The 25,724-nt window shown below is 50.2% G+C and overlaps 1 protein-coding gene and 1 long non-coding RNA gene across 2 annotated transcripts in view; one reads left to right on the top strand and one right to left on the bottom strand.

Annotated features, from left to right (window-relative positions):
- Window positions 1-20,827, bottom strand: part of LOC140400033 (uncharacterized) — an 86,622-nt gene extending 65,795 nt beyond the window's left edge. The window contains exon 1 of the long non-coding RNA XR_011937989.1: window positions 20,056-20,827. This is a non-coding gene — a long non-coding RNA (uncharacterized lncRNA). The remainder of the gene's footprint in view (window positions 1-20,055) is intronic.
- A 692-nt stretch (window positions 20,828-21,519) lies between these two features.
- On the top strand, window positions 21,520-21,923 carry LOC140399822 (histone H2B 7-like). Its single transcript, XM_072489272.1, has one exon. The coding sequence runs from the start codon at window positions 21,520-21,522 to the stop codon at window positions 21,895-21,897; it is 378 nt and encodes a 125-aa protein (XP_072345373.1). The 3' UTR covers window positions 21,898-21,923.
- Window positions 21,924-25,724: the final 3,801 nt, after the last annotated feature.

The following is a 25,724-nucleotide window of genomic DNA, read 5'->3' as shown; positions in this document are numbered from 1 at the left end:
GGGGTGTATGAAGCAGGGGGGTGTATGAAGCAGGGGGGTGTATTAACCAGGGGGGGTGTATAAAGCAGGGGGGTGTATGAAGCAGGGGGGTGTATGAAGCAGGGGGGTGTATGAAGCAGGGGGGTGTATGAAGCAGGGGGGTGTATAAAGCAGGGGGGTGTATAAAGCAGGGGACTGTACAAAGCAGGGGAGTCTCTGAAGCAGGAAGACGTATAAAGCAGGGGGATTTGTATACGAGGGGAGTGTGTAGAGCAGTGGAGTGTAAAAAGCAGGGCGATGTATGAAGCAGGGGAGTGTATAAAGCAGGGGGGTGTATGAAGCAGTGGGGTGTATAAAGCAAGGGGTTGTATAAAGCAGGGGGTTGTATAAAGCAGGGGGGCGTACAAAGCAGGGGGCGTATAAAGCAGGGGGGTGTATGAAGCAGGGGGGTGTTTAAAGCAGAGGGGCGTATAAAGCAGGGGGGCGTATAAAGCAGGGGGGCGTATAAAGCAGGGGGGTGTATAAAGCAGGGGACTGTACAAAGCAGGGGACTGTCTAAAGCAGGAAGACGTATAAAGCAGGGGGATTTGTAAACGAGGGGAGTGTGTAGAGCAGGGGGGTGTAAAAAGCAGGGGGGTGTATAAAGCAGCGGGGGTGTATAAAGCAGCGGGGGTGTATAAAGCAGGGGGGTGTATAAAGCAAGGGGGGTATATCAAGCAGGGGGAGGTGTATGAAGCAGGGGGAGGTGTATGAAGCAGGGGAGTGTATGAAGCAGGGGGAGGTGTATGAAGCAGGGGGAGGTGTATGAAGCAGGGGGAGGTGTATGAAGCAGGGGGAGGTGTATGAAGCAGGGGGAGGTGTATGAAGCAGGGGGAGGTGTATGAAGCAGGGGGAGTGTATGAAGCAGGGGGAGTGTATGAAGCAGGGGGAGTGTATGAAGCAGGGGGAGTGTCTGAAGCAGGGGGAGTGTATGAAGCAGGGGGAGTGTATGAAGCAGGGGGAGTGTATGAAGCAGGGGGAGTGTATGAAGCAGGGGGAGTGTATGAAGCAGGGGGAGTGTATGAAGCAGGGGGAGTGTATGAAGCAGGGGGAGTGTATGAAGCAGGGGGAGTGTATGAAGCAGGGGGAGTGTATGAAGCAGGGGGAGTGTATGAAGCAGGGGGAGTGTATGAAGCAGGGGGAGTGTATCAAGCAGGGGAGGGCATAAAGCAGGGGAGTGTGTAAAGTCGGGGAGTGTATAAAGCAAGGGGAAGTATAAACCAGGGGAGTGTATGAACCAGGTGAGTGTATGGAACCATGGGAGGATGCACAACAGGAGTGTGTGTAAAATGAGGAGTGTGTACAGCAGTTGAGTGTTCAAACCAGATGAGTGAGAAACCAGGAGAGCATGTAAACCAGGGGAGTGTGTGAAACTAGCGTGGTGTAAACCAGGGGATTGTGTAAATCAGGGGATTGCTTCACAGTGCCAGGTTCCAAGGTTTGATTCCCGCTTGGGTCGCAGCCTGTGCAGAGTCTGCACGTTTTCCCTGTGTCTGTGTGGGTTTCCTCCGGATGCTCCGGTTTCCTCCCACAAGTCCCGAAAGACATGCTTGTTATGTGAATTGGACATTCCCCCAATATTTTGTTTTCTGACTTGTCTCAGTAGAAACTTACGAATAATTCTGTATTTTTAAATCAGCTGTACTATCTGACTTTTTACTTGCACCAAAGGTTCACAACTTGTGAGGTTAAAGTGCTTCTGATACATTTTAATCCAACAAAGTTACAAAAAAGTGCAAATGGATACTTACACATTGCTGAATCTGTACCTAATTATTTCTATACTGATTACTTTACGAAAAGCTATTATCACAACAAGTTGATCCAACGTTCCATGATATGGCGGGGGGGGGGGCGAATTCTGGAAAATGATCCCACCTGCCCTCTCGTGTATCACTGTTGGATTGGACATGTTTATCTGGGACTTGAGGTCAATGTGAGTGTGACTGCTTCTTTTCTCTGTGACGGTGGAGTTGATGTTGTGTCTGTGTCTCTGCAATGTTGGATTAATATTGTACTTACTGTCAGTTAGAAGGAGACGGCGACACATACATTTTGCTGAGGAATCATCACCTTGTTCTTGGAACTCATTTCTTCATCTGTTGAACTAGGGGGAAGAAAGCATATCTCTTGTAAATCAGGGTCAGATGAGGCCAATGATAGATCAGTCTATTCTTTCAACTGATAATCACAGAATTGATAGTGCAAAAGGAGGCCATTCGGTTCATCGAGCCCATCTTTGTAAAGAGCGTTCCACGCCTCCACCCTTACCCAGTAACCCCGCCTAACCATGTGAAATGAAATGAAAATCGCTTCTTGTCACAAGTCGGCTTCAAATGAAGTTACTGTGAAAAGCCCCAAGACGCCACATTCACGTTGCTGAGGAATCATCATCTTGGAACTCATCTCTTCATCTGTTGGACTGGGCGGAAGATAACATCTCTCTTGTAAATCAGGATCAGATTAGGCCAATGATAGATCAATCTATTCTTTCAATTGATTATCAGTAAAATAAAGAAAATACTCTCCAAATCCTAACCCAGAATCAGACAAATAAGCCAGGCCCAGAAAGAGCTATCCCTTCCCCCCGCTCACTCCAAGTCCCGGAACAAGATCGTGCTCCGCTGCGCCTCTTGCAAACAGCCCCCGATTCTCCCTGAACTCCCCCCGAGTCAGTAATGATCTCTGAGCCTCTTTGCTCACACTCGCAAATGGATGTGCTGCTGCAATGAGAACGCTGTTCCTGGGCTGGAGGGGCTGCACATGCGCTCTCATCCTCAGTGATGACAGGCAGGGGGCGGGGTTACGCTGGGCGTGCGCAGATCCCCGCAGTAATTGCGCATTGAGAATCAATGGAAATATTTCTCATTTCACTGTCATCACATATAGAGCAAAACCTCCTATAGAGGAGGGGGCACTGTGTGTGGGGGGTTTTATCGGGTTTAACAACTGTCATAATATTTTTGTGTTGTTTTTTTTTCTTGTGTTTTTTTCCCTTGTGAGTGATGACCTGCTGCATTTATCTCCACGCAGCAGGATTAAAACCCTGCATCCACCGACTATTCTGGAGTGATGCACGGCGTGACAACTAAAGAAAAAATACAAAAATTAACTGAGGGACAAAAGCAAACCGGGGGGTGCTCCAAAAAGAAAGCAACTGGAGCAGAGCCCAAAAAGGAATCAGAAAGGAAACGGAAACGTAACAAAACCCGTTAAATTAAAGTGTGAAAATCAGGGTTGATGAGGCAGTCCAACCCCTACGGCGGCCACCGAGCACGGAAGGCCTCAAGTGTGCTCGTGGTCACCGCAAGCTCCCACTCCAGGGACACCCGGCCGCGAACGAGGCTGCGGAGGAGGGGCAGACAGTCAGGCCGGACAACCCCCTCGGTCGCCCGCTGCCTGGACCTATTAATGGCAAGTGTGGCCAGGCCCAGGAGCAGGTTCACAAGGAGGTCCTCCGCCTTCCCCGCTTCCCCACCTTCCCACACCAGATGTCCATAGATCAGGAGCGTGGGGCTTAAGTGCAAAGAAAACCTCAACAACAATATCATCAAAAAACTAAAAAAGGAGTGCAGCCTAAGACAGACAACAAACACATGCTCCACGGTCTCCACCAGGCCGCAAACGTGGCAGGTCTCTGGGGAGGCCGTGTGGTGATTTAACCGATGGTTGCACGACACTGCCTTGTGCAGCACCCTCCATCCCAGGTCCCCAAGTCTTATAGGGAAGACGCCTCCGTAGAGGGAACTCCAGTTGGGACCTCCGCTGCCGGACTGCAGCAAGGCACGCCAAGCCGTGTCCGGATGGCGGGCGAGGGCAAGGAGGTGGAAGGTGTGCAGCAGCAGGCTGTACAGGAAACCCATCTGCGCGGTACGAAAAGGCACGGGGGGTGTCTACATGAAGCGACTGGGGTTGTGGGGTACCGGCGCCCGGAAGGGGTTCCGGGGCCTGGGACCAACGTGGCATTCCGTCCGAGCAGGGGTCCGCTCAGACGGGATGCCACCGCACAACTGCGCCGTCTCGAGTCCAAGGGGCCGAGCACAACCATTTTGAGGCCTCGGATGGGCTTGGCCGCGTGCTGGATGGACACAGCACCGTGCTCGGCGAGCTCGTAGGGCGTCATCCAGTCCATTCCTCTGCCACCCTGCATGTCCCCGATCCTGGTCACCCCGCCATCCACAGCCCTCCGCTCCGCCAGCCACCGGAATGGATATTGGCGGAGGTGCGGATTCCTGAGCAGCGGCTCCCTTACGAGAGCCACTACTCCTGACAGCAGAGAGCTGTGGCACGTGGGGACCCTGTTCCAGACTTTGAGACGGTCCTGGTACAAGACGGGCAGCATCAACAAAGAATTCTGAAGACCATGCTGGTCAACGTCGTAGTTCAGGCCGTGCACCTGGCAGAAGAAATATGTCGCCAAGGCACACCATCGTGGAGGAGGCTCAACGTCCAGGTATCGCTGCAGAGTCTGAAGGTGGAAAGTCGTGATCTGGATGCGAAGGCACACCAGCGCCTGACCGCCCTCCGCAAGCGGGAGACTCCAGACCTCCGCAGCGACCCAGTGCAATCCATTGTCCCAGAAGAACCGAATCAGAGTTCTCAGGATGCCTGTCACAAAGTCAGGGGGAGGGGTCAAAGTGACCAGCCGGTACCACAACATGGAAGCTATCAGCTGGTTTATGATGAGAACTCGACCCCTGTAGGACAGCTCTCGGAGCAGTCCTGGCCAACGTCCCAGGCGAGCGGTGATCTTGGTCTCCAACTCCTGCCAGTTCACCGGCCAGGCTTCCTCTGCCGGGCAAAGATGGGCTCCCAGGTCGAGGATGTTGGTCCAAGTCGATGTTGGACCGGCTCCAGCTGAAGGCCTGAGCTCCTCTGGGAGGGGGTCCAGCTGCCACGGACCGACCAGGAGTCCGGAACATTTTAGCCCGGTTGATCCCAGCAGAAGATGAGGCGGAGTACACAGCCTGGCACTCTCGCATCCTCCGCAGGTCACCGGGGTCAATGAACATGAGCAGCACATCATCAGCGTAAGCCAAAACGACCACCGCCATGCCCAGCTCACGCAGAACCAGCCCCGACAACCTCTTCCGCAGGAGGCGCAGGAAAGGCTCCATGCAGAGAGAATAAAGTTGGCCGGGCAAGGGGCAGCCCTGACGCACACCTCTCCCAAAGCGAAGGGGCGCCATCAGGGACAGGTTAACCTTAATCAGACACTCCGAGGCAGCGTACAGTAATCGGATCCGGGCGACAAAGTGCGTCCTGAACCAGAAGGCTCGCAGAGGCCCGAGCAAATAATCGTGCCCCACCCTGTCGAACGCCCTCTCCTGGTCAAGAGACAGGTAGGCGCTCAACATCCCAGTCGTCTGGGAATGATGGATGTCCCGGACCAGATGGATATTATGGTAAATGGTGCGGTCCGGGACGGTGTGGGACTGTCAGGGTGGATCATGGTAAATGGTGCGGTCCGGGACGGTGTGGGACTGTCAGGGTGGATCATGTGGTCCAGCACAGGGCCACGGCGCAAAGACATGACCGTGGCAATTATTTTGTAGTCCGTGCTGAGGAGAGAGACCGCTCGCCTGTTTTTGGGTCGGCGGAAATCCCCTTTCTTGGGCAGCAGGGCAATAACGGCCCTGCGCCACGAAAGGGGCATCTCCCCAGTCACGATACATTCCCCAGGACCCCCGCGTAGTCGCTCCCCAGGACGTCCCAGCATGCACTGAAGAACTCCGCGGTCAGCCCGTCCAGCCCTGGGGTCTTGCCCCTTGACAAGCTGTCGAGGGCGCCGGTCTTGATGATTGACGGTTTGGTCGAGACCCCGACACCCTCCGGGCCGACCTGCGGCAGGTCCTCCCACAGAACTCTGCAAGCGTCCTCGCTGCACGGATCCGGAGTATAGAGGTCAGAATAAAAGTCCCTGATTAGGGTCCTGACCCCCTCCGGATCCGAGACGAGGGACCGTCGTCGGCCGACTGGCCCTGCATCCTCTTTCCAGCGAGTAGAAGGGGGAGCCACGGTCCATGTCTGTCAGGAGACGGATCCGTGACCTCACATACGCGCCGTGGGACCCGACAAGTTGCAGGTCCCGCAGCACGCCCGTCTTCTCCCTGTACAGCAGCCCCAGGGCCGGGTCCTCATCGGGCTGAGGGAGACGTGACTCCAGATGGAAGACTTCTTCAGCCAATTTGGCGATCATGTATTTCCGCCCCGGCATCGACCGCTTCGTGTACACCTGACAGAAGGCGCGGACATGAGTCTTGCCCAAGTCCCACCATAGCCTCAAGGAGGGGAAGCCACCCTGCTTCTTTCTCCAGCCGGCCCAGAAACGGCAAAGCGATTCCAGGGACCTCTTGTCCTCCAGCAGCAGGTTGTTAAAGTGCCAGTACGCGGACCGTGCCTGAGCGCGGAGCTGGCCAAGCCCCGCCTGACGAATGTGATATAAAATAGTTACTTTAGAGTTACTAGTTAATGTAATGTAGAAATAAGCCACTTTGATTCTGGCAGTTAGGGACAAAGGGGTTTGAGACCGCATGGAAAAAGCAGGAAGAGGTGTGTCTATGAGAGTGATGCTGCATTGATAGGGGCCAGAGAAAGGGATTGGAAGTGAGCCAATCAGAATAGATCGAACAGGTCAGGAGGGACATAGGCTGACCTATGTCCGTCGAGTATGTGAAACTTGATACCATTTGAATTGATTTTGCAGAGATCCCTTTGTCTTTTAGTTCAGTCGTTTTCTGGGGTGTAAGAGGCTGGATGTCTCTTACGTTTCTGTAAGATGATTCAAGCTTGCAAGCTAAATAAATAACTTCTTTTTACGTGCAAATCCATCTCAACTTTTATTGAGGCCAGACTGACAGAGAAAGAAATTTGGGGATCAACATTTGGTGCCGAAAACCGGGATTTCTCTAGGCGATCCTGATCCAACTGCGAAATCAGAATTAGACTGATTATGAACAGGAGGATGGGGAACAAAGGGCCCTCAATGTAGAACTGGAAAACGACCGCGCATTGATTGTTCCCCTCTTCTTATCGTCTGATTAGTCTGGTCACTCGCGGTTGGCACAGAAAGACCGCCTCGACGAAATCACAGGTCAGTCTGGGGATTAGCACTTTAATTGATGGGATTTCATATTGTTGTTTCGGCTTGGGTTAGGGTTTTGGGCTGATGGGACTTTAATAATGAAGGTTCAGTCTATTATATGGGTTCAGAGGCTGATGTGACTTCATTAATGAAGGTTCAGTCTATTATATGGGTTCAGAGGCTGATGTGACTTCATTAATGAAGGTTCAGTCTATTATATGGGTTCAGGGGCTGATGTGACTTCATTAATGAAGGTTCAGTCTATTATATGGGTTCAGGGGCTGATGAGACTTCAATAGATGGAGGTTCAGTCCAGTATAACTTTTTAAATCTGAAGATGGTTCAACTCTATGTGTGAGTGTTTTAAATATATAGTTGATTAAGCTAAAATTGTCTCCTTGGACTGTAAAGTTCCGAGGTCTAGTTGAGATTGTGAGGAATGCTGCATATTGGTTGAAGCAGAAGTCTCTCAAAGGGTTAACAGCAGCAGGCGGAGTTGAAAACAGACAGTGCTTCTCACTCAGGCTTTGAGATAACAGCAGCAGCCGTAGTGTAATCGGATACCTTTCCTTTGAGTCAGTGAACACCAGCAAAGTTACGTTTTGAATTAATTAAAGGAAACCAGTGGGTTTCTCCACCTCTTTGATAAAAGTTATTATTTTCGAAAGCAATTGATTGAAATTGCCAGAATCTTAAGTTTTACTTACTTGAAATAATGTTTATCTCATTTTATCTGGAGATTAATAGAAACTTAAAGAAGATCATGGACACCATTTTAAAAAGTGTCAATCTGGAGATGATAGTTGATTTTGCTAATACTTATGTGTATGTAAAAGAAAAAAAACTTGTTAAAAGAAAAATTGTTAAGATAAAGAAATAATTAAGTTGTAAATGTTATACAAGTTTGTGTTAAGCAAATTGTAAATTTAGTTCTGAGTTGAGATCAGAGCTAAGCTTGCAAGTTGCAGTAATTCAATTTGAATTTTCAAACATTTTTAAGTTTAAAAAAAAAAGAGAGCAAATAGAGAAAAGAAGGACACAGATCTTGAATGCGTTGAATAGCACATTTCAAAGGCCCATAAATCTTTCTGTTATCTTAGACCTAAAACCTAGGAAGATTGACGAGGCAGAGGAATTTCTGGAGCGTTTTAATGAAATCTACCGGGGGCAGTCAGGCGATTTGCTGTATCAAAATGGTCAGAATTCCCCTCAATACTGTGCTATGTTAATGCATTGCCTACCACCTTCTGTGGTTACTGCTGTGAAATGTAATAACATGAATTGGACAGAGAACGACCCTTCCCAGATGGCAAGGGCAGTCAGATTTTACTGGAAGGAGGGTGTAGGCCAAGAAGGAGGCTCAGTTACAAAGGTTAAGACTGAGTATGTAATGAAAAAGGATGATCTGCGACCCCAACAAGCGGCAGAAATGGTAGTTTACCGGCAGGAGCTCCAATATAGTGACTTTGGGTGGGTGGATCAGCGAAGAGGAGGATGAGACAACAGTGCTATATTTCTATCACCCCCCAGTGGTGGACGTTAGACGTTGAACAGTCACTGCATCACGTTACCCTGGCCTATGACAGAACTGGACGAAACAGGGAGTTGGAGGACAAATACCGGCCATTACTTGAGACCGAATGGCCAGTCAAGGTTACAGCCACAGTCACGGGAAAAGAAGGTACAGCCGATTTTGTTACAATATCACCACATTTATGGCCACAGTCAGCTTCGGTAAGCCCTCATATTACACGTCAGGTCCATGACCAGTACCATGCCAGGGATATGGGGCGAATGGTCAGCATCTTACCGCAGCTCGTCAGAATAGGTATGAGATATACCTTTTGAACAATCCACGTCTGACATTTAAATACTGTACCACTATCAATCCAGCCTGTTTTCTTAGTGGTCCCCCTGTCCATGAAGACGCACCTGGCCACGACTGTTTAGCCTTGATTCAGGAAACTACCACAATAAGGGGCGATTTGAGTGACATTTCGTCAGAACAACCTGACATGATTATGTGTGGTCAAATATCCCACCGGGGTTTAGTTAATGACCTACTGCAGGCCCTCCTTATGCCCGCGCAGATTTCCGTTATTAAATGCGCTGCCCACACGAATGGTACAACCCCAGTTGACGTTGGTAATGAACGAGCAGATCGTGCAGCGCGCACAGCTGCACAAATTCAGCAAGTGATGGTGCCTAAGATGTTAAGTCAGACTAAACGATCTACTATGAATATGTCTGCTTCTGACAAGCGAATGCCAACCATCCAAGACGTCATAAGGTTACAGGAGGACGCTCCTGAGAGTGATAAACAAATGTGGAAACGGTTAGGTTGTACATATGATTCTGTTTCCTCTTTATGGACCACGCCTGCACATCAGACTTGTATGTCTGATGCGCTGGCTTTATGGGTGATTGAATGTGTACACTTTGCAACTCATTGTGGGGCTCGAGGGACTAGTGATTTGTTGCTTGACACTTGGTGGCACCCTAAAATGCAGGGGTTGGCCCAAAGTATCAGTAATCGGTGTTTGATTTGTCAGCAATATAACACCGGAAAAGGTATCCCTTGTGGGAAGGGGCAAACCCCGTTGCCCAGTGGTCCCTTTGAGACGCTCCAAATGGATTACATTGAGTTGGAAAGGTGTCAATGTTACAAATATGTTTTGGTCATTGTGGATGTGTTCAGCAAATGGGTCGAGGCGTATCCGACTATCTATAGTAAAGCTGCTCCTGTGGTTAAAGTCTTGATGAGGGAAATCATTCCCCGGTACGGTATACCAGCTCAGTTAAGTTCTGATAATGGGCCTCATTTTATTGGACAAATTAACAAGGAGTTTTGCTCCCAGTTGGGCATACGCCAGCAGTTACACTGTCCTTACAGACCGCAGGCGGCCGGGTTGGTTGAGAGACACAATCAGACCCTCAAAACTAAATTGGCAAAATTAAGAGCAGACACGGGACTGACATGGCTTAAGTTGCTCCCCGTTGCCCTCTTCCAGCTGCGGGTTACACCTGCGGGACCAGCCCGGCTCTCTCCCGCCGAGATTCTTTATGGCAGGCCTCTTCGAACTCCTTGGAGCCTGCAGGTTCCCAGACGGGTTCAGTTTCATCAGATGACTGAAGAAATGACCACCTATGTTCTAGCCCTTACGCAAGTGCTCAAGGAACTCCATGGCCAAGTCCGCGCGGCTCACCAGCCATTGCCCCAGTACCTAGCTCACTTTCAGTCCAGCCCGGTAGTTATGTCATGGTCAAAAATTGGACTAGGAAGGGGTCGGAGCCGCGATGGGATGGGCCCTTCCAAGTTCTCCTTACCACCCCCACAGCAGTTAAAGTGGAGGGGCGAAGTGCTTGGTTCCACCTACATCACTGTAAATTGAGTCCATCTCCACTACTGTAAAAGGTCGGATACTAACCTGCCTCCCTTCTCCAGTGCTATTTTACAGGTGTGGAGCATGATGGAGTGGCTACGCATCGTCTGTCTGATATTTGGCCTCACTTCGCTTGGCGTGTTATTGGCGATGGATATGGAAAAGGGGAATATTATGTATCTGTGTAGCCCCAACCAATCTACAAGGATACATCACCTATGCAAAGGTGATGTTCTTCGCTGCCCCCATATACGAGGACATGGTATCGACTCATGGAAGGTCATCAAAGTTAAGGAGAATGCAGGAGTCATGAAGCAGCTGCACCGGTCCCGGCGATGGGAAGGGAACATTATATGGACATTGCCTTGTTTTTGGAATACATGTAAATTTGATTTTGGATGTGTTAAAAGTGGTACAATAAAGGTAAAATCAGGCTGTCAGAAGAGTGTAGGAAGAGACCATGAGAAAGAGAAAGGGACTAGAGAGAGGACGGGGCGTGTGAGAAGGGAAGTACAGCTAGAACGTAGGTTACCGGGAGATACACTTAAGTTAGTTAAAGGCCAAACTGAGGAAAACCCGGGTAGTAAACTTTGGGAGCCCTCGGGGCAACAACCAAGGAGTTGTCTCAGCTACGGTTGTTTGCAATGCAGAACCGGCGTGCTCTTGACTATCTTCTGGCCCGTGAGGGTGGGGTATGCGCCATAGTACAGGGCAAGTGTATCATGGGTGTTCAAGACTTGACCGCTAACATTACTAAATTTATGGATCGCATACGGGATCACTTGGACGGGATGCAGGATCCTGACTCTTGGGGTAACTGGGGATTTGGAGGATGGAAGGACTGGTTGATAAATATGGCCATGTATCTAGTGGTAGCTATCGGCTGCATCTTTGTGGGCCTGGCCATCCTTAAATGTGTGATGGGTAGAATGCGGGGTGCACTAGATCAGATCACCGCCCCAATCACCGGAAAAAAAAATTAACTGTTAAAATCCATGAGGGTGAGGCAGATGAAGGGGGGCTAAGACAGGAATTGGAAATGCAGCGACGGATCTTTTTAGATGAGGAACCGTAGCTATGGATTGGATAGTTCGGTTATCATGGAATGATAAAAGGAGGGAATGACGAATGTGATATAAAATAGTTACTTTAGAGTTACTAGTTAATGTAATGTAGAAATAAGCCACTTTGATTCTGGCAGTTAGGGACAAAGGGGTTTGAGACCGCATGGAAAAAGCAGGAAGAGGTGTGTCTATGAGAGTGATGCTGCATTGATAGGGGCCAGAGAAAGGGATTGGAAGTGAGCCAATCAGAATAGATCGAACAGGTCAGGAGGGACATAGGCTGACCTATGTCCGTCGAGTATGTGAAACTTGATACCATTTGAATTGATTTTGCAGAGATCCCTTTGTCTTTTAGTTCAGTCGTTTTCTGGGGTGTAAGAGGCTGGATGTCTCTTACGTTTCTGTAAGATGATTCAAGCTTGCAAGCTAAATAAATAACTTCTTTTTACGTGCGAATCCATCTCAACTTTTATTGAGGCCAGACTGACAGAGAAAGAAATTTGGGGATCAACACGCCCACACCAGGTGGTCATCCGAGCACAGCACCTGCTCCACAGAGGCCGCCTGAACACTGGGCAAGAACCTCCTAGAAATGTAAAGACGGTCGATTCTGGACGCTCCCAACAAAGGGCCCACAAATGTGTCCACCTGAGATTCAGGATGGAGAGTTCTCCAGGCGCCCACCAAGTCGAAGGACCTGACCAGGTCCCTTAACTTCATCACCGCCTGCATGCTGCACTAGACTCTACCACGGTCCTTGTCCTGGAGGGTGCAATTGAAATCCCCTCCAAGGATGATGCACTCGCCCACAGGAATGGTGCCAAGAAGAGTGGACACTTTGTCAAAGAAAGTTGTTTGCTGCGGCCCGGCCAGGGAGCCTATACATTCACAAAGTGACGCACCACGTCCCCGTCGAGGACCGTTAAATGCAACAGACGGCCTGGCACTGGCTCCTTGACCCTCAAGATCTCCAGCTGAAAATGGAAATCATCAAGATAGCCACCCCGCCCGAACGTGGGGCCAAGTGACTCATGAAGACTCCCCCTTGCCACTCCAGGGTTCACTTAGCTTTGTCCTCCGGAATGGCGTGGGTTTCTTGCAGGAAGCACACCCCATGCTTTGCGTCCCAGAGGACAGAGAAGCACTGCAAACGGTGATGCGCGTCCCTGCTGCCGTGGATGTTGAGTCTCGCTATGGTTACCTCCAAGTCAGTTGTAGCGTGTGTCCTTCACCAATCACCCATAACTCTACTCAGAGGGAGTAGAGGGTTGTTGCCCCCTCTACTCCCTCAGGAGTCCCCCGAGGAACAGAACAGCCTGTCGCTGCTCCCCCTGGTCCGAGTCGATCCCACCCCCAGGATCAACAAACAAACAAAGAAACAAAGAAATGTACAGCACAGGAACAGGCCCTTCGGCCCTCCAAGCCCGTGCCGACCATACTGCCCGACTAAACTACAATCTTCTACACTTCCTGGGTCCGTATCCTTCTATTCCCATCCTATTCATATATTTGTCAAGATGCCCCTTAAATGTCCCTATCGTCCCTGCCTCCACTACCTCCTCCGGTAGTGAGTTCCAGGCACCCACTACCCTCTGCGTAAAAAACTTGCCTCGTACATCTACTCTAAACTTTGCCCCTCTCACCTTAAACCTATGCCCCCTAGTAATTGACCCCTCTACCCTGGGGAAAAGCCTCTGACTATCCACTCTGTCTATGCCCCTCATAATTTTGTATACCTCTATCAGGTCGCCCCTCAACCTCCTTCGTTCCAGTGAGAACAAACCGAGTTTATTCAATCGCTCCTCATAGCTTATGCCCTCCATACCAGGCAACATTCTGGTAAATCTCTTCTGCACCCTCTCTAAAGCCTCCACATCCTTCTGGTAGTGTGGCGACCAGAATTGAACACTATACTCCAAGTGTGGCCTAACTAAGGTTCTATACAGCTGCAACATGACTTGCCAATTCTTATACTCAATGCCCCGGCCAATGAAGGCAAGCATGCCGTATGCCTTCTTGACTACCTTCTCCACCTGTGTAGCCCCTTTCAGTGATCTGTGGACCTGTACTCCTAGATCTCTTTGACTTTCAATACTCTTGAGGGTTCTACCATTCACTGTATATTCCCTACCTGCATTAGCCCTTCCAAAATGCATTACCTCACATTTGTCCAGGTTAAACTCCATCTGCCATCTCTCCGCCCAAGTCTCCAGACAATCTAAATCCTGCTGTATCCTCAGACAGTCCTCATCGCTATCCGCAATTCCACCAACCTTTGTGTCGTCTGCAAACTTACTAATCAGACCAGTTACATTTTCCTCCAAATCATTTATATATACTACAAAGAGCAAAGGTCCCAGCACTGATCCCTGTGGAACACCACTGGTCACAGCCCTCCAATTAGAAAAGCATCCCTCCATTGCTACCCTCTGCCTTCTATGGCCTAGCCAGTTCTGTATCCACCTTGCCAGTTCACCCCTGATCCCGTGTGACTTCACCTTTTGTACTAGTCTACCATGAGGGACCTTGTCAAAGGCCTTACTGAAGTCCATATAGACAACATCTACTGCCCTACCTGCATCAATCATCTTAGTGACCTCCTCGAAAAACTCTATCAAGTTAGTGAGACACGACCTCCCCTTCACAAAACCGTGCTGCCTCTCACTAATACGTCCATTTGCTTCCAAATGGGAGTAGATCCTGTCTCGAAGAATTCTCTCCAGTAATTTCCCTACCACTGAAGTAAGGCTCACCGGCCTGTAGTTCCCGGGATTATCCCTGCCACCCTTCTTAAACAGAGGAACAACATTGGCTATTCTCCAGTCCTCCGGGACATCCCCTGAAGACAGCGAGGATCCAAAGATTTCTGTCAAGGCCTCAGCAATTTCCTCTCCAGCCTCCTTCAGTATTCTGGGGTAGATCCCATCCGGCCCTGGGGACTTATCTACCTTAATATTTTTTAAGACACCCAACACCTCGTCTTTTTGGATCACAATGTGACCCAGGCTATCTACACCCCCTTCTCCAGACTCAACATCTACCAATTCCTTCTCTTTGGTGAATACTGATGCAAAGTATTCATTTAGTACCTCGCCCATTTCCTCTGGCTCCACACATAGATTCCCTTGCCTATCCTTCAGTGGGCCAACCCTTTCCCTGGCTACCCTCTTGCTTTTTATGTAAGTGTAAAAAGCCTTGGGATTTTCCTTAACCCTATTTGCCAATGACTTTTCATGACCCCTTCTAGCCCTCCTGACTCCCTGCTTAAGTTCCTTCCTACTTTCCTTATATGCCACACAGGCTTCGTCTGTTCCCAGCCTTTTAGCCCTGACAAATGCCTCCTTTTTCTTTTTGACGAGGCCTACAATATCATTCGTCATCCAAGGTTCCCGAAAATTGCCGTATTTGTCTTTCTTCCTCACAGGAACATGCCTGTCCTGTATTCCTATCAACTGACACTTGAAAGCCTCCCACATGTCAGATGTTGATTTGCCCTCAAACATCCGCCCCCAATCTATGCTCTTCAGTTCCCGCCTAATATTGTTATAATTAGCCTTCCCCCAATTTAGCACATTCATCCTCGGACCACTCTTATCCTTGTCCACCAGTACTTTAAAACTTACTGAATTGTGGTCACTGTTACCGAAATGCTCCCCTACTGAAACATCTACCACCTGGCCGGGCTCATTCCCCAATACCAGGTCCAGTACCGCCTCTTCCCTAGTTGGACTGTTTACATATTGTTTTAAGAAGCCCTCCTGGATGCTCCTTACAAACTCTGCCCCGTCTAAGCCCCTGGCACTAAGTGAGTCCCAGTCAATATTGGGGAAGTTGAAGTCTCCCATCACCACAACCCTGTTGTTTTTACTCTTTTCCAAAATCTGTCTACCTATCTGCTCCTCTATCTCCCGCTGGCTGTTGGGAGGCCTGTAGTATACCCCCAACATTGTGACTGCACCCTTCTTATTCCTGATCTCTACCCATATAGCCTCACTGCCCTCTGAGGTGTCCTCTCGCTGTATAGCTGTGATACTCTCCTGAACAAGTAGCGCAACTCCGCCTCCCCTTTTACATCCCCCTCTATCCCGCCTGAAACATCTAAATCCTGGAACGTTTAGCTGCCAATCCTGCCCTTCCCTCAACCAGGTCTCTGTAATGGCAACAACATCATAGTTCCAAGTACTAATCCAAGCTCTAAGTTCATCTGCCTTACCCGTAATGCTCCTTGCATTAAAACATATGCACTTCAGGCCACCAGACCCGCTGTGTTCAGCAACTTCTCCCCGTCTGCTCTGCCTCAGAGCCACACTGTCCATATTCCCTAGTTCTCCCTCAACGCTCTCACCTTCTGACCTATTGCTCCCGTGCCCACCCCCCTGCCATACTAGTTTAAACCCTCCCGTGTGACACTAGCAAATCTCGCGGCCAGGATATTTATGCCTCTCCGGTTTAGATGCAACCCGTCCATCTTATACAGGTCACACCTGCCCCGGAAGAGCTCCCAGTGGTCCAGATAACCGAAACCCTCCCTCCTACACCAGCTGTTTAGCCACGTGTTTGTCTGCTCTATCTTCCTATTTCTAGCCTCACTGGCACGTGGCACAGGGAGTAATCCCGAGATTACAACCCTCGAGGTCCTGTCTTTTAACTTTCTGCCTAGCTCCCTGAACTCCTGCTGCAGGACCTCATGCCTCTTCCTGCCTATGTCGTTAGTACCAATATGTACAACGACCTCTACCTGTTTGCCCTCCCCCTTCAGGATTCCCTCTACCCGTTCGGAGACATCCTGGACCCTGGCACCAGGGAGGCAACATACCATCCTGGAGTCTCTTTCACGTCCACAGAAGCGCCTATCTGTTCCCCTGACTATAGAGTCCCCTATAACTATTACTCTTCTGCGCTTTGACCCTCCCTTCTGAACATCAGAGCCAGCCGTGGTGCCACTGCTCTGGCTGCTGCTGTTTTCCCCTGATAGGCTATCCCCCCCGACAGTATCCAAAGGGGTATACCTGTTCGAGAGGGGGACAACCACAGGGGATTCCTGCACTGACTGCCTGCCCTTTCTGGTGGTCACCCATTTCTCTGCCTGCACCTTGGGTGTGACCACACTTACATAACTGCGATCTATGACGCTTTCCGCCACCTGCATGCTCCTAAGTGCATCCAATTGCTGCTCCAACCGAACCATGCGGTCTGTGAGGAGCTGCAGTTGGGTGCACTTTCTGCAGATGAAGCCATCCAGGACGCTGGAAGCCTCCCGGACCTGCCACATCTCACAGTCAGAGCACAGCACCCCTCTAACTGACATTGCGTCAATTAATTAAAATCAAAATTTGTCTTTTTTTTTTATAAATACTTTTTTTTTTTTAAATTACAAAGTTACTGTCAACTATCTGTTTCCTAGCACTAGATTTCTAATAGAAATGCGATAGCTAACTATAATATCCTCCGATCTCTGGCTTAGATATCCTCTAAATTATAATTAAGTTATTATGTTTAATTAGTTCCCAAATAGTCAAAAAAATTTAGGTTAGAATCCCAACCAGCCACTCAGGTCACAGCTTTTCTGTCCCCCCCGACACACACAATTTGAAAAAAGGTATAAAAGTAAAAATCACTTGCTTACCTTCTGAGATGTTCTCAGGTTCTCTCGCTGACAGAGACTGCTCCTCCACCTCCAATCCTTGGCCTGCACAATGCTAATAATATATAATATAATATGGCACTTACCTTACACCAATGAGTCTTATTATTAGGTTAGAGGAGGAGGGTGGGTGGGAGACACTACACGTGTAGTGTCTCGGGTTTCCTCTCCACCAGAATTTATTGGGGGGGGGGACTTGCCAGAGGTCGAACTTCCGGTTCCCGCCGAAATCCAAAGGGCTGCTCCTGTAAAGGTAAGTGCTTTTAAACTCACTACTCACCTCCAAGAAGGCCCCTGCGCACCGCTGCCGCCGAAATCCAATGGGCTGCTCCTGTAAAGGTAAGAGCTTTTAAACTCACTACTCACCTCCCAGAAGGCCCCTGCGCACCGCTGCCGCCGAATTCCAAAGGGCTGCTCCTGTAAAGGTAAGTGCTTTTAAACTCACTACTCACCTCCAAGAAGGCCCCTGCGCACCGCTGCCGCCGAAATCCAATGGGCTGCTCCTGTAAAGGTAAGAGCTTTTAAACTAACTACTCACCTCCCAGAAGGCCCCTGCGCACCGCTGCCGCCGAAATCCAAAGGGCTGCTCCTGTAAAGGTAAGTGCTTTTAAACTCACTACTCACCTCCAAGAAGGCCCCTGCGCACCGCTGCCGCCGAAATCCAATGCATTAGGCGGGTTCCTCGCAGGCTCCCCCCCCCCTCGATTCAGAGTCCGTGGCGACACCAACCCCGCCGTCGATGCCGGGCCCTCGGAAAGACCCGGAAAGACCCCCTGGAACAGCTCCGGGATGGATCCTGGGCTCCTTCGCATCGTCTGCTTGGGCCTTGTGAGCGGGGAGCCTTCCTCGCCGTCACCCGCCCACGACCCGAAGATATAGGGGCTCTGATGGCTGCCGCATGCCCCCAGCGATGAACAAAAGGTATTCGGGAGTAAAACTGCACCGGGCAGAACAAGCATTTGGGGGGGTCACGTCTCCGCCCGCCCCCAGGCCTCCCTGCTCGAGGGACGACGGCAGCTCGGTCACCTCAGCGGCTGCTTTGGCCTTCTTTTTAACGGGGCTGGGCATCAGGGTGATGGAAATAAACACAGGAGATACCCAACCCCGCTCGCCTGGGGAGGGGGGAGCGAGATCCACCACCACCTCCAACCCAGGCCGCTGGCGCTTGCGGTGGGCAAGCTGGTGTTGCTGCGGGGCCACTACTGCTGGAAGGCCCTCGGCAGCAACCACCCCCCCACCCTCTGCAATGCCCCCCCCCCCCCCCCTCCGCATCGCCGAGCCCCTGGGACTGTGGTGGGGCCGGAACAGTATCCAGCTCGGGACTGTACACAGGGTCCCCACCGCCCTCCGGAGCCCGTGTGTTGGTCTCTCCAGGCCCCTCATGTTGTTGTGAGGTGGCGGCGGCATCGCGAGGTGAGGCTGCGGCCTCTGTGTTGGTTGGGACGGGCACGGGGTCAGTACTCGTGATGGGGCCAAGGTGTGGGTGGGCCCGGTCCGACCATCGCGCCGTCTTCCGTTTGGCCTTTTTAGGCCGCCAACAGCCGAGGTGTTGTCAGGGGCCGGCTGCTGGGCAGACAGAGGTGGTAGAGGAGAGGGGGGCAGTGCCAGCCATGGCCGGCCTGGAGATGTTGTTGGCAGTGGCCGTTAGGGTGGGGCAGTTCCGGCGAATATGCCCCAGCCCACTTCAGGCATGGCACCGCATGCCATCCGCAGACCAGATCACTTTATGGTTCTTCCCTTGGTGGGGAGCCACAAATCCTCCCTCCATGACCTCCTCCCGGGTCAGGCAGACAAAACCCTGACGCCGGAAGGAGTATTCATGACAGAGGGAAGTGTCCCGCAGGCCGAGTGTCAGCGGCGCCACCCCGGACCTGACCTCCCCCAGGAAGTTGAGATGGGGAGGAGGAGCTCGGTGGGGAGGTAGAGCGGGACGTTTGAAGGAATGACACATTCGGCGGTGGCCTCCAGTGGGTCCACCACCACGTGTGCCCCACCCACTGTGAGCCCCCTTTCCAGGACACGGTAGACCGCCTGCTCGGCCCGCAGGAAAAACACGGCCTGACCGGAAGATTTCCGGGGAGGGTGGAGGTGTGGGGCTAGGGTTCAGGTGTGAGCTTAGGTAGTTGGGGAGGGCTGGTTTAGCACAGTGGGCTAAGCAGCTGGCTTGTAATGCAGAACACGTCCAGCAGCGTGGGTTCAATTCCCATGCCGGACTCCCCGAACAGGCGCCGGAATGTGGCGACTGGGGCTTTTCACAGTAACTTCATTGAAGCCTACTTGTGACAATCTATTATTATTAATATGCTCTTTCCAAGGGCCGTTGCAGACTTGATGGGCCGAATGGCCACTGTAGACTCGATGAAATCTATGAACTCAGCTCCAGCTCCAGTTGAAAGCTTCTCCAGTCTCCACTTGAATTGTTGACAAACAGTTCGGAGCAGTTTGCAGCACTTTCTCTGTAATGAGCACCATGACATACTGACAAAGCTGGATTTTAAAATTCTTCTTCAGTAACTGCATGTTTACCAATAATAATTCTTATAATGTTTAATTGCTCAGGTCTCTTCTTGTAGTATGAGACCTGGTCTTGTCCTGATGTCTGAAACTGCCTTTTCCATTCTGCTTCAGTTATAAATGTTCTTATCTGTAACATATGTACTACATCAATGACATTAGATCAGTTAGTCCTGGTAAATGAAGGAAAAGTGGATGAACTGAATCAGCAGAATTTTACAGAGCAGTACTTTTAAACCGTTTTTACCTGCGACCCATTTTAACCAACCGGCTATCCCTTGGGACCCATGCTGGCCAGCCTTTGGGACCCACACCAGCTGACCTCCGTGACCCACTATGTTCTCTTACCTTTAATCCAGTAGGTGAACTTGCTTGGTCCTTATGATCTCTTTCCAATCAGGTTTAGAGGAGAGGGCAGTGCATGTATCAGGTGCAGAGTTCAGCTGGTTCCTGTGTGCTGTCTTCATCCTTTTGAGGATGAAAAATCCAACCTTGAACATGTAGATCCTTGTGATGTGTAATAGCAAAAGAATGCTTGTTTTACTCCGTACTGGGTACTCCTCGGAGACTCTACGCTGGAACTCTGAAAACCTCATGGAGTTGTGCCGTATTTTTAATGTGCTGTCAGAGGTAAGGTGCAGAAGCTCAGTTTGTACATTTGGAGTCAGCTATAAATCAGTAAATTGAGTCTGGGGTCTCAAACTCAAAGGGAGTTTTCACCAACTAATTCTCTCTCAAAATCTGAAACTTCTCTGGAAAATAGCGATTAAAAACTGTTGTTCAGTGCAGCCAGTCTATCGACAGTTCCCATCCTAACCGTTTTCTTCGAGATGTCATTGCAGTGTGGGGAACATGTAGTAGGTTTGGCTTTCTACGCGCAGTTTCCTAACGTTCAATTACTTTTGGAAAGCATCAAATTCTTCACAGCGCCAAAAGCAATCATCCTCCTTCCCTGACAATTTGCGGTTCAGTGTGTTTAGAATTGAAAAGATGTCTGCAAGGTAAGACATAGAGAGCTTCCACGTTTCATCAGCAAACAAATCAGCCAGAGGGGATCCTGATTTGCATTGGCACAATTTATAAAGACATACCTTCAAATATCACCTTTATTCTGCTGTGTTCCTGTCTCCAGCTTCTTCTTAATGGGTTGTTGAGCAGAGGCCGTGGAGCTCACCCCAGTTCTGCTTTGTGTTGCTGTGGACTCTCCTCAGCGACTCTCTCCCACAGATTTAGATGTGTGATCCGGGCCTGTTTGTGTCTCTGACCCTCTCTTCCTTGTTACAAAACCGTCCATTTTCAATTCTTCACAGCTGCCAGCTACAAAATGGAGGATCTGCTCTCTGGCGCCGATTCAACCTGCTGTTGCTTCAAAGAAGCTGCCCTTGGACAGCCCGCTGACGTCAGGAGGAGGCGGTCCGGCCCGCTGTGTACCGCGCATGCGCACCGCCTGATCGGGCTGAGTGGGCACGCATGCGCGGTATAGCCGGCATCCGGGACAGTCCCTGGAGTGACGTGTTATTACCAGCAGAGAGAATGTGCTGCTGCCGGCAGAGGGAGGCCCAGAGTCAGAGCAATGTGTCAATTAGGGGAATCTGACTGGCCACAGAAGTTTGTGGATGGGCGGGGCAGTTGCTCTAATTGGGTACCTGAAACAACCAATCAGATGCTCGTAGACGTCTGAGCATTCTAAATTCACCAATGGCGACTTGGTCTCTCACCCATCCTTCATTAACATAGTTCACTGAGTTAGTCGAGAAAAGAACAGTTGTGTGGCAGTTCTCAGTTATTGTGTGTCTGCAGTTTGCTCCGATCATGGCGGAGGACAAGAAAGCTCCAGCTCCCAAGAAGGGCGCTAAGAAAACCCAGAAGAAGGTACCAGTGAAGGGCAACAAGAAGAGGAGACGAGCCAGGAAGGAGAGTTACTCCATCTACATCTACAAAGTGATGAAGCAGGTTCACCCCGACACCGGCATCTCCTCCAAGGCCATGAGCATCATGAACTCCTTCGTCAACGATATTTTCGAGCGCATCGCGGGTGAGGCTTCCCGCCTGGCCCATTACAACAAGCGCAGCACCATCAGCTCCCGGGAGATCCAGACCGCCGTGCGCCTGCTGCTGCCCGGGGAACTGGCCAAGCACGCCGTGTCGGAAGGGACAAAGGCGGTGACCAAGTACACCAGCTCCAAGTAAAACTGTTCTCAAACTCATCAAACCCAACGGCTCTTTTAAGAGCCACCCACAATTTCTGGAAAGCTGCCAAACCATCGTTTTTAAATTATTATTAGACGATGAATAGCCAAATCGGTTCAAATAGGGTTTCACTGGAACATAACATCCTGGGTGATGTCCAGTTATCGCCCGGTCGATCTTCGTGCCTTGAAAATAAGTCTCATCATTTAGTGACTGCTCGGTGACGCTGTGTGTCTTTGGTTTCTGACTTGGTCATATTCGGTCCCTGTCGCTAGATTTGGAGAGACAACAGAACTCCAAAACCTCCCTTTCAATTTGTGTTCAGGTTCCGAAAAACCTCCCTTTCCATTTATGTTCAGGTTTACTCAATAATCGATCAGTTTATTTGGAGCACACCAGTGGTGTGGGAAAACTCCATTTCAATACTGACACGAGCTCCAAATTGCTCACTCCACTTTTACCACTGAGGAAGCAGTATACAATATGGAAACAAATTATAAAATTTTCACTTGGCCGTATATTTGACATTCTGTCGGCGACTGAGAGCGTTTTAAACAGCAGCCAGATTAAACCCGACTGGACTGTAAATTGTAAAAATATTTGAAGACAGTTTCGGATCTAAATCCACGTTCTGCAGATTCAAAACGTTTACAAAGATGCCCCCGGACATGCTGAGTTTATCCAGCACGTTCTCCTTAATTCACATTTGCAGCAACGCATTATTTTGCTTTAATTTATTTTGGGTTTGTTGTCAGTTACAGAGAAAGCACGAAATCAGAAACTGACAGATGAAGAGAAACTGTGGTCTAGGGATAGAGAGAGAATCCAACATTCTTACACACAAAATTCATCGATGTATTCACATTTTTTACGGTCCCTATTCAATTTTCTCTTTTTTAAATCTTTTCGCGCTCTTAAGTTTTGAAATCAATCTTCGGTTGGAATCTCAACATTTGGCGCCCAAACTTTCCGCCCTCAGTACCCGGGATCCCCCTGATTGGTGCTTCAAACAGATATCTGATTGGTCACGTTGAAGCAGACTCCGCAATGTTGTTCAGATAACCAATCAGCAATGTGTGCACCGCCATTCCCCCTGAAGCTATAAGAGAAGTGAATGTGGGCGGGTTTCCTCATTCTGTGTGAAAGTGTTTGTGAGATTGGGACAATGTCTGGAAGAGGAAAGACCGGCGGTAAAGCTCGGGCCAAGGCCAAGTCTCGCTCCTCCCGGGCTGGACTGCAGTTCCCGGTGGGTCGTGTTCACAGGCACCTGAGAAAGGGCAACTATGCCCAGCGTGTGGGGGCCGGAGCCCCGGTCTATCTGGCTGCTGTGCTCGAGTATCTGACCGCTGAAATCCTCGAGCTGGCCGGCAACGCGGCCCGGGACAACAAGAAGACCCGCATCATCCCCAGGCACCTGCAGCTGGCCGTCCGCAACGACGAGGAGCTCAACAAGCTGCTGGGAGGGGTGACCATCGCTCAGGGCGGGGTGCTGCCTAATATCCAGGCCGTGCTGCTGCCCAAGAAAAGCAGCGCTGGCGCCGGCAAGAAGTGAAACGACCATTCTTTAATCTAATAACACAAAGGCTCTTTTCAGAGCCACTCACTTGATCTGAAAAAGAGCGAATTATTTTTTGACACTCGAGATTCTACTCTGCTACTTAATATGAAAATATTTAACGCTTTATGGTATCAATCCGTAGCGCGTTCCAATAATATTGCTCAAATAAGGACGCCTGCGATCCAATCTATCCTGTCGTTTCTGCTCTGCTATTTAATGTGTAGATGTTTCTGCAATGGCTATCTAAGTGGGTTACTATGTGACTCGTTTCTTACTCAGGACCGCGAATAATCTAATCCGGGCTGGTTTAACAGAGGGCTGGTTTTTAAAGCAGACGAAAGGCCAGCAGGACGGTTCACTTCCCTTCCAGCGTACCCGAACATGCGGCGGAATGTGGTCTTTTCACAGTAACTTTATTTGAAGCCTACTAGTGACAATAAGCGATGTTCATTTCATAAATGCATTCCATGCTATTAATTCTGGTATGTGATTTCAATAAAGCTTCCTAAAGCCCATGCTTATATTCGAAATCACGTCAAATGAGTATTGGGTGGTGACGCTCCCTTCCTGACAGACTTGGTGGCTCTTAAAAGAGCCTTTGTTGCTGTTGGTGCTGAATCCGGGCTTTAGGCGCGTTCCCCGCGGATGCGGCGGGCCAGCTGGATGTCTTTGGGCATGATGGTGACTCGCTTGGCGTGGATGGCGCACAGGTTGGTGTCCTCAAAGAGCCCCACCAGGTAAGCCTCGCTGGCCTCCTGCAGGGCCATGACGGCGGAGCTCTGGAAGCGCAGGTCTGTCTTGAAGTCCTGAGCGATCTCTCGCACCAGGCGCTGGAAGGGCAGTTTGCGGATCAGCAGCTCGGTGGATTTCTGGTAGCGGCGGATCTCCCTCAGAGCCACAGTGCCGGGTCTGTAGCGATGGGGCTTCTTCACTCCGCCCGTGGCTGGAGCGCTCTTGCGGGCCGCTTTGGTAGCCAGCTGTTTGCGAGGAGCTTTGCCTCCGGTCGATTTGCGCGCTGTCTGCTTGGTCCTGGCCATGATGTAAAACTGGGGGAACCGCACACGCTGAGAATGCTGGCGCCGCTCTCTCGCTGCCTATTTAAGACATTATAGTGACCGCCCACTTCTCCTCATTGGATGCAGCCCGATCCCGTGGACAAGTTTGAAAAGAGCGATGATTGGGAAGAATATCAGGGCCCTGATTGTTGGACCTGCAACTGACACCCCATCAATTTCAAAAAGCCCGCCAATTTCACAGGGACCATGAACGGATATTTGACAAAACCGAAAAAATCAAAACTCAATCTCAAGTTGTAAATGTGAAAAACTTCTCAATGATTCCTGGTCCCATTTTTGTCTCGTATTGAGGGGCGGAATTCTGTCTCATTTTTATCTGATCAGCGATATCGGTTCTTTCAATGCAAAGAGCGATAGGTATTAAAGGGAAAATTGGCTGATTCGTTCAGCGACTGTTCTGGGGGAGATGGAAGGAGGAGGCGGTGTTTACAGATCAGTTATGTAAACAGTGTCTCTGATCAATGTCAGTGTTCATTGTGCGCGGTTACAGGTTTGACCTCGGAGAAAGGTTTTGTGTTTCAGACTGTACAACTATGTCGCCGAATTATAGAATTTATACTGCAGACCATTCGGCCCATCGAATCTGCACCGGCTCTTCAAGAGTGAAAACAGAAATCAATGCTCGGAAAGGATTTCCTGCTCTAACGCCACCCGTTTTAACAGGAAATCGAGGTTTCCAAGCTATGAGTCGCTAAAGCAGCTCGATGAGTTATGCTGCTGCCATTCTCAGGTCAGTGGTCTCATTGTGAGGATTTGGGCGGCTCTTAAAAGAGCCTTTGGATTTTGTTAAATTGTCAAATTGATTTTCTCAGCCGCCGAATCCATAGAGAGTGCGGCCCTGGCGTTTGAGAGCGTAAACCACATCCATGGCGGTGACGGTCTTGCGCTTGGCGTGTTCAGTGTAGGTGACCGCGTCCCTGATCACATTCTCCAGGAAAACCTTCAGCACCCCGCGAGTCTCCTCATAGATCAAACCCGAGATGCGCTTAACCCCGCCACGGCGAGCCAGGCGGCGGATTGCTGGTTTGGTGATGCCCTGGATGTTATCACGAAGCACTTTGCGGTGCCGCTTTGCTCCGCCTTTACCCAGTCCTTTGCCTCCTTTCCCTCTGCCAGACATGATGCTTGTTCAGTCAAATCGTTGCTGAATGAGACGAGCTGCTGCTCTTTCCTTTATTGTACAGCCCGCCCCG

The sequence above is a fragment of the Scyliorhinus torazame genome, chromosome 24 (genome assembly GCF_047496885.1).
Source record: "Scyliorhinus torazame isolate Kashiwa2021f chromosome 24, sScyTor2.1, whole genome shotgun sequence".
Taxonomy (NCBI): Eukaryota; Metazoa; Chordata; class Chondrichthyes; order Carcharhiniformes; family Scyliorhinidae; genus Scyliorhinus; species Scyliorhinus torazame.
This window is presented reverse-complemented; position numbering and strand designations above follow the sequence as displayed.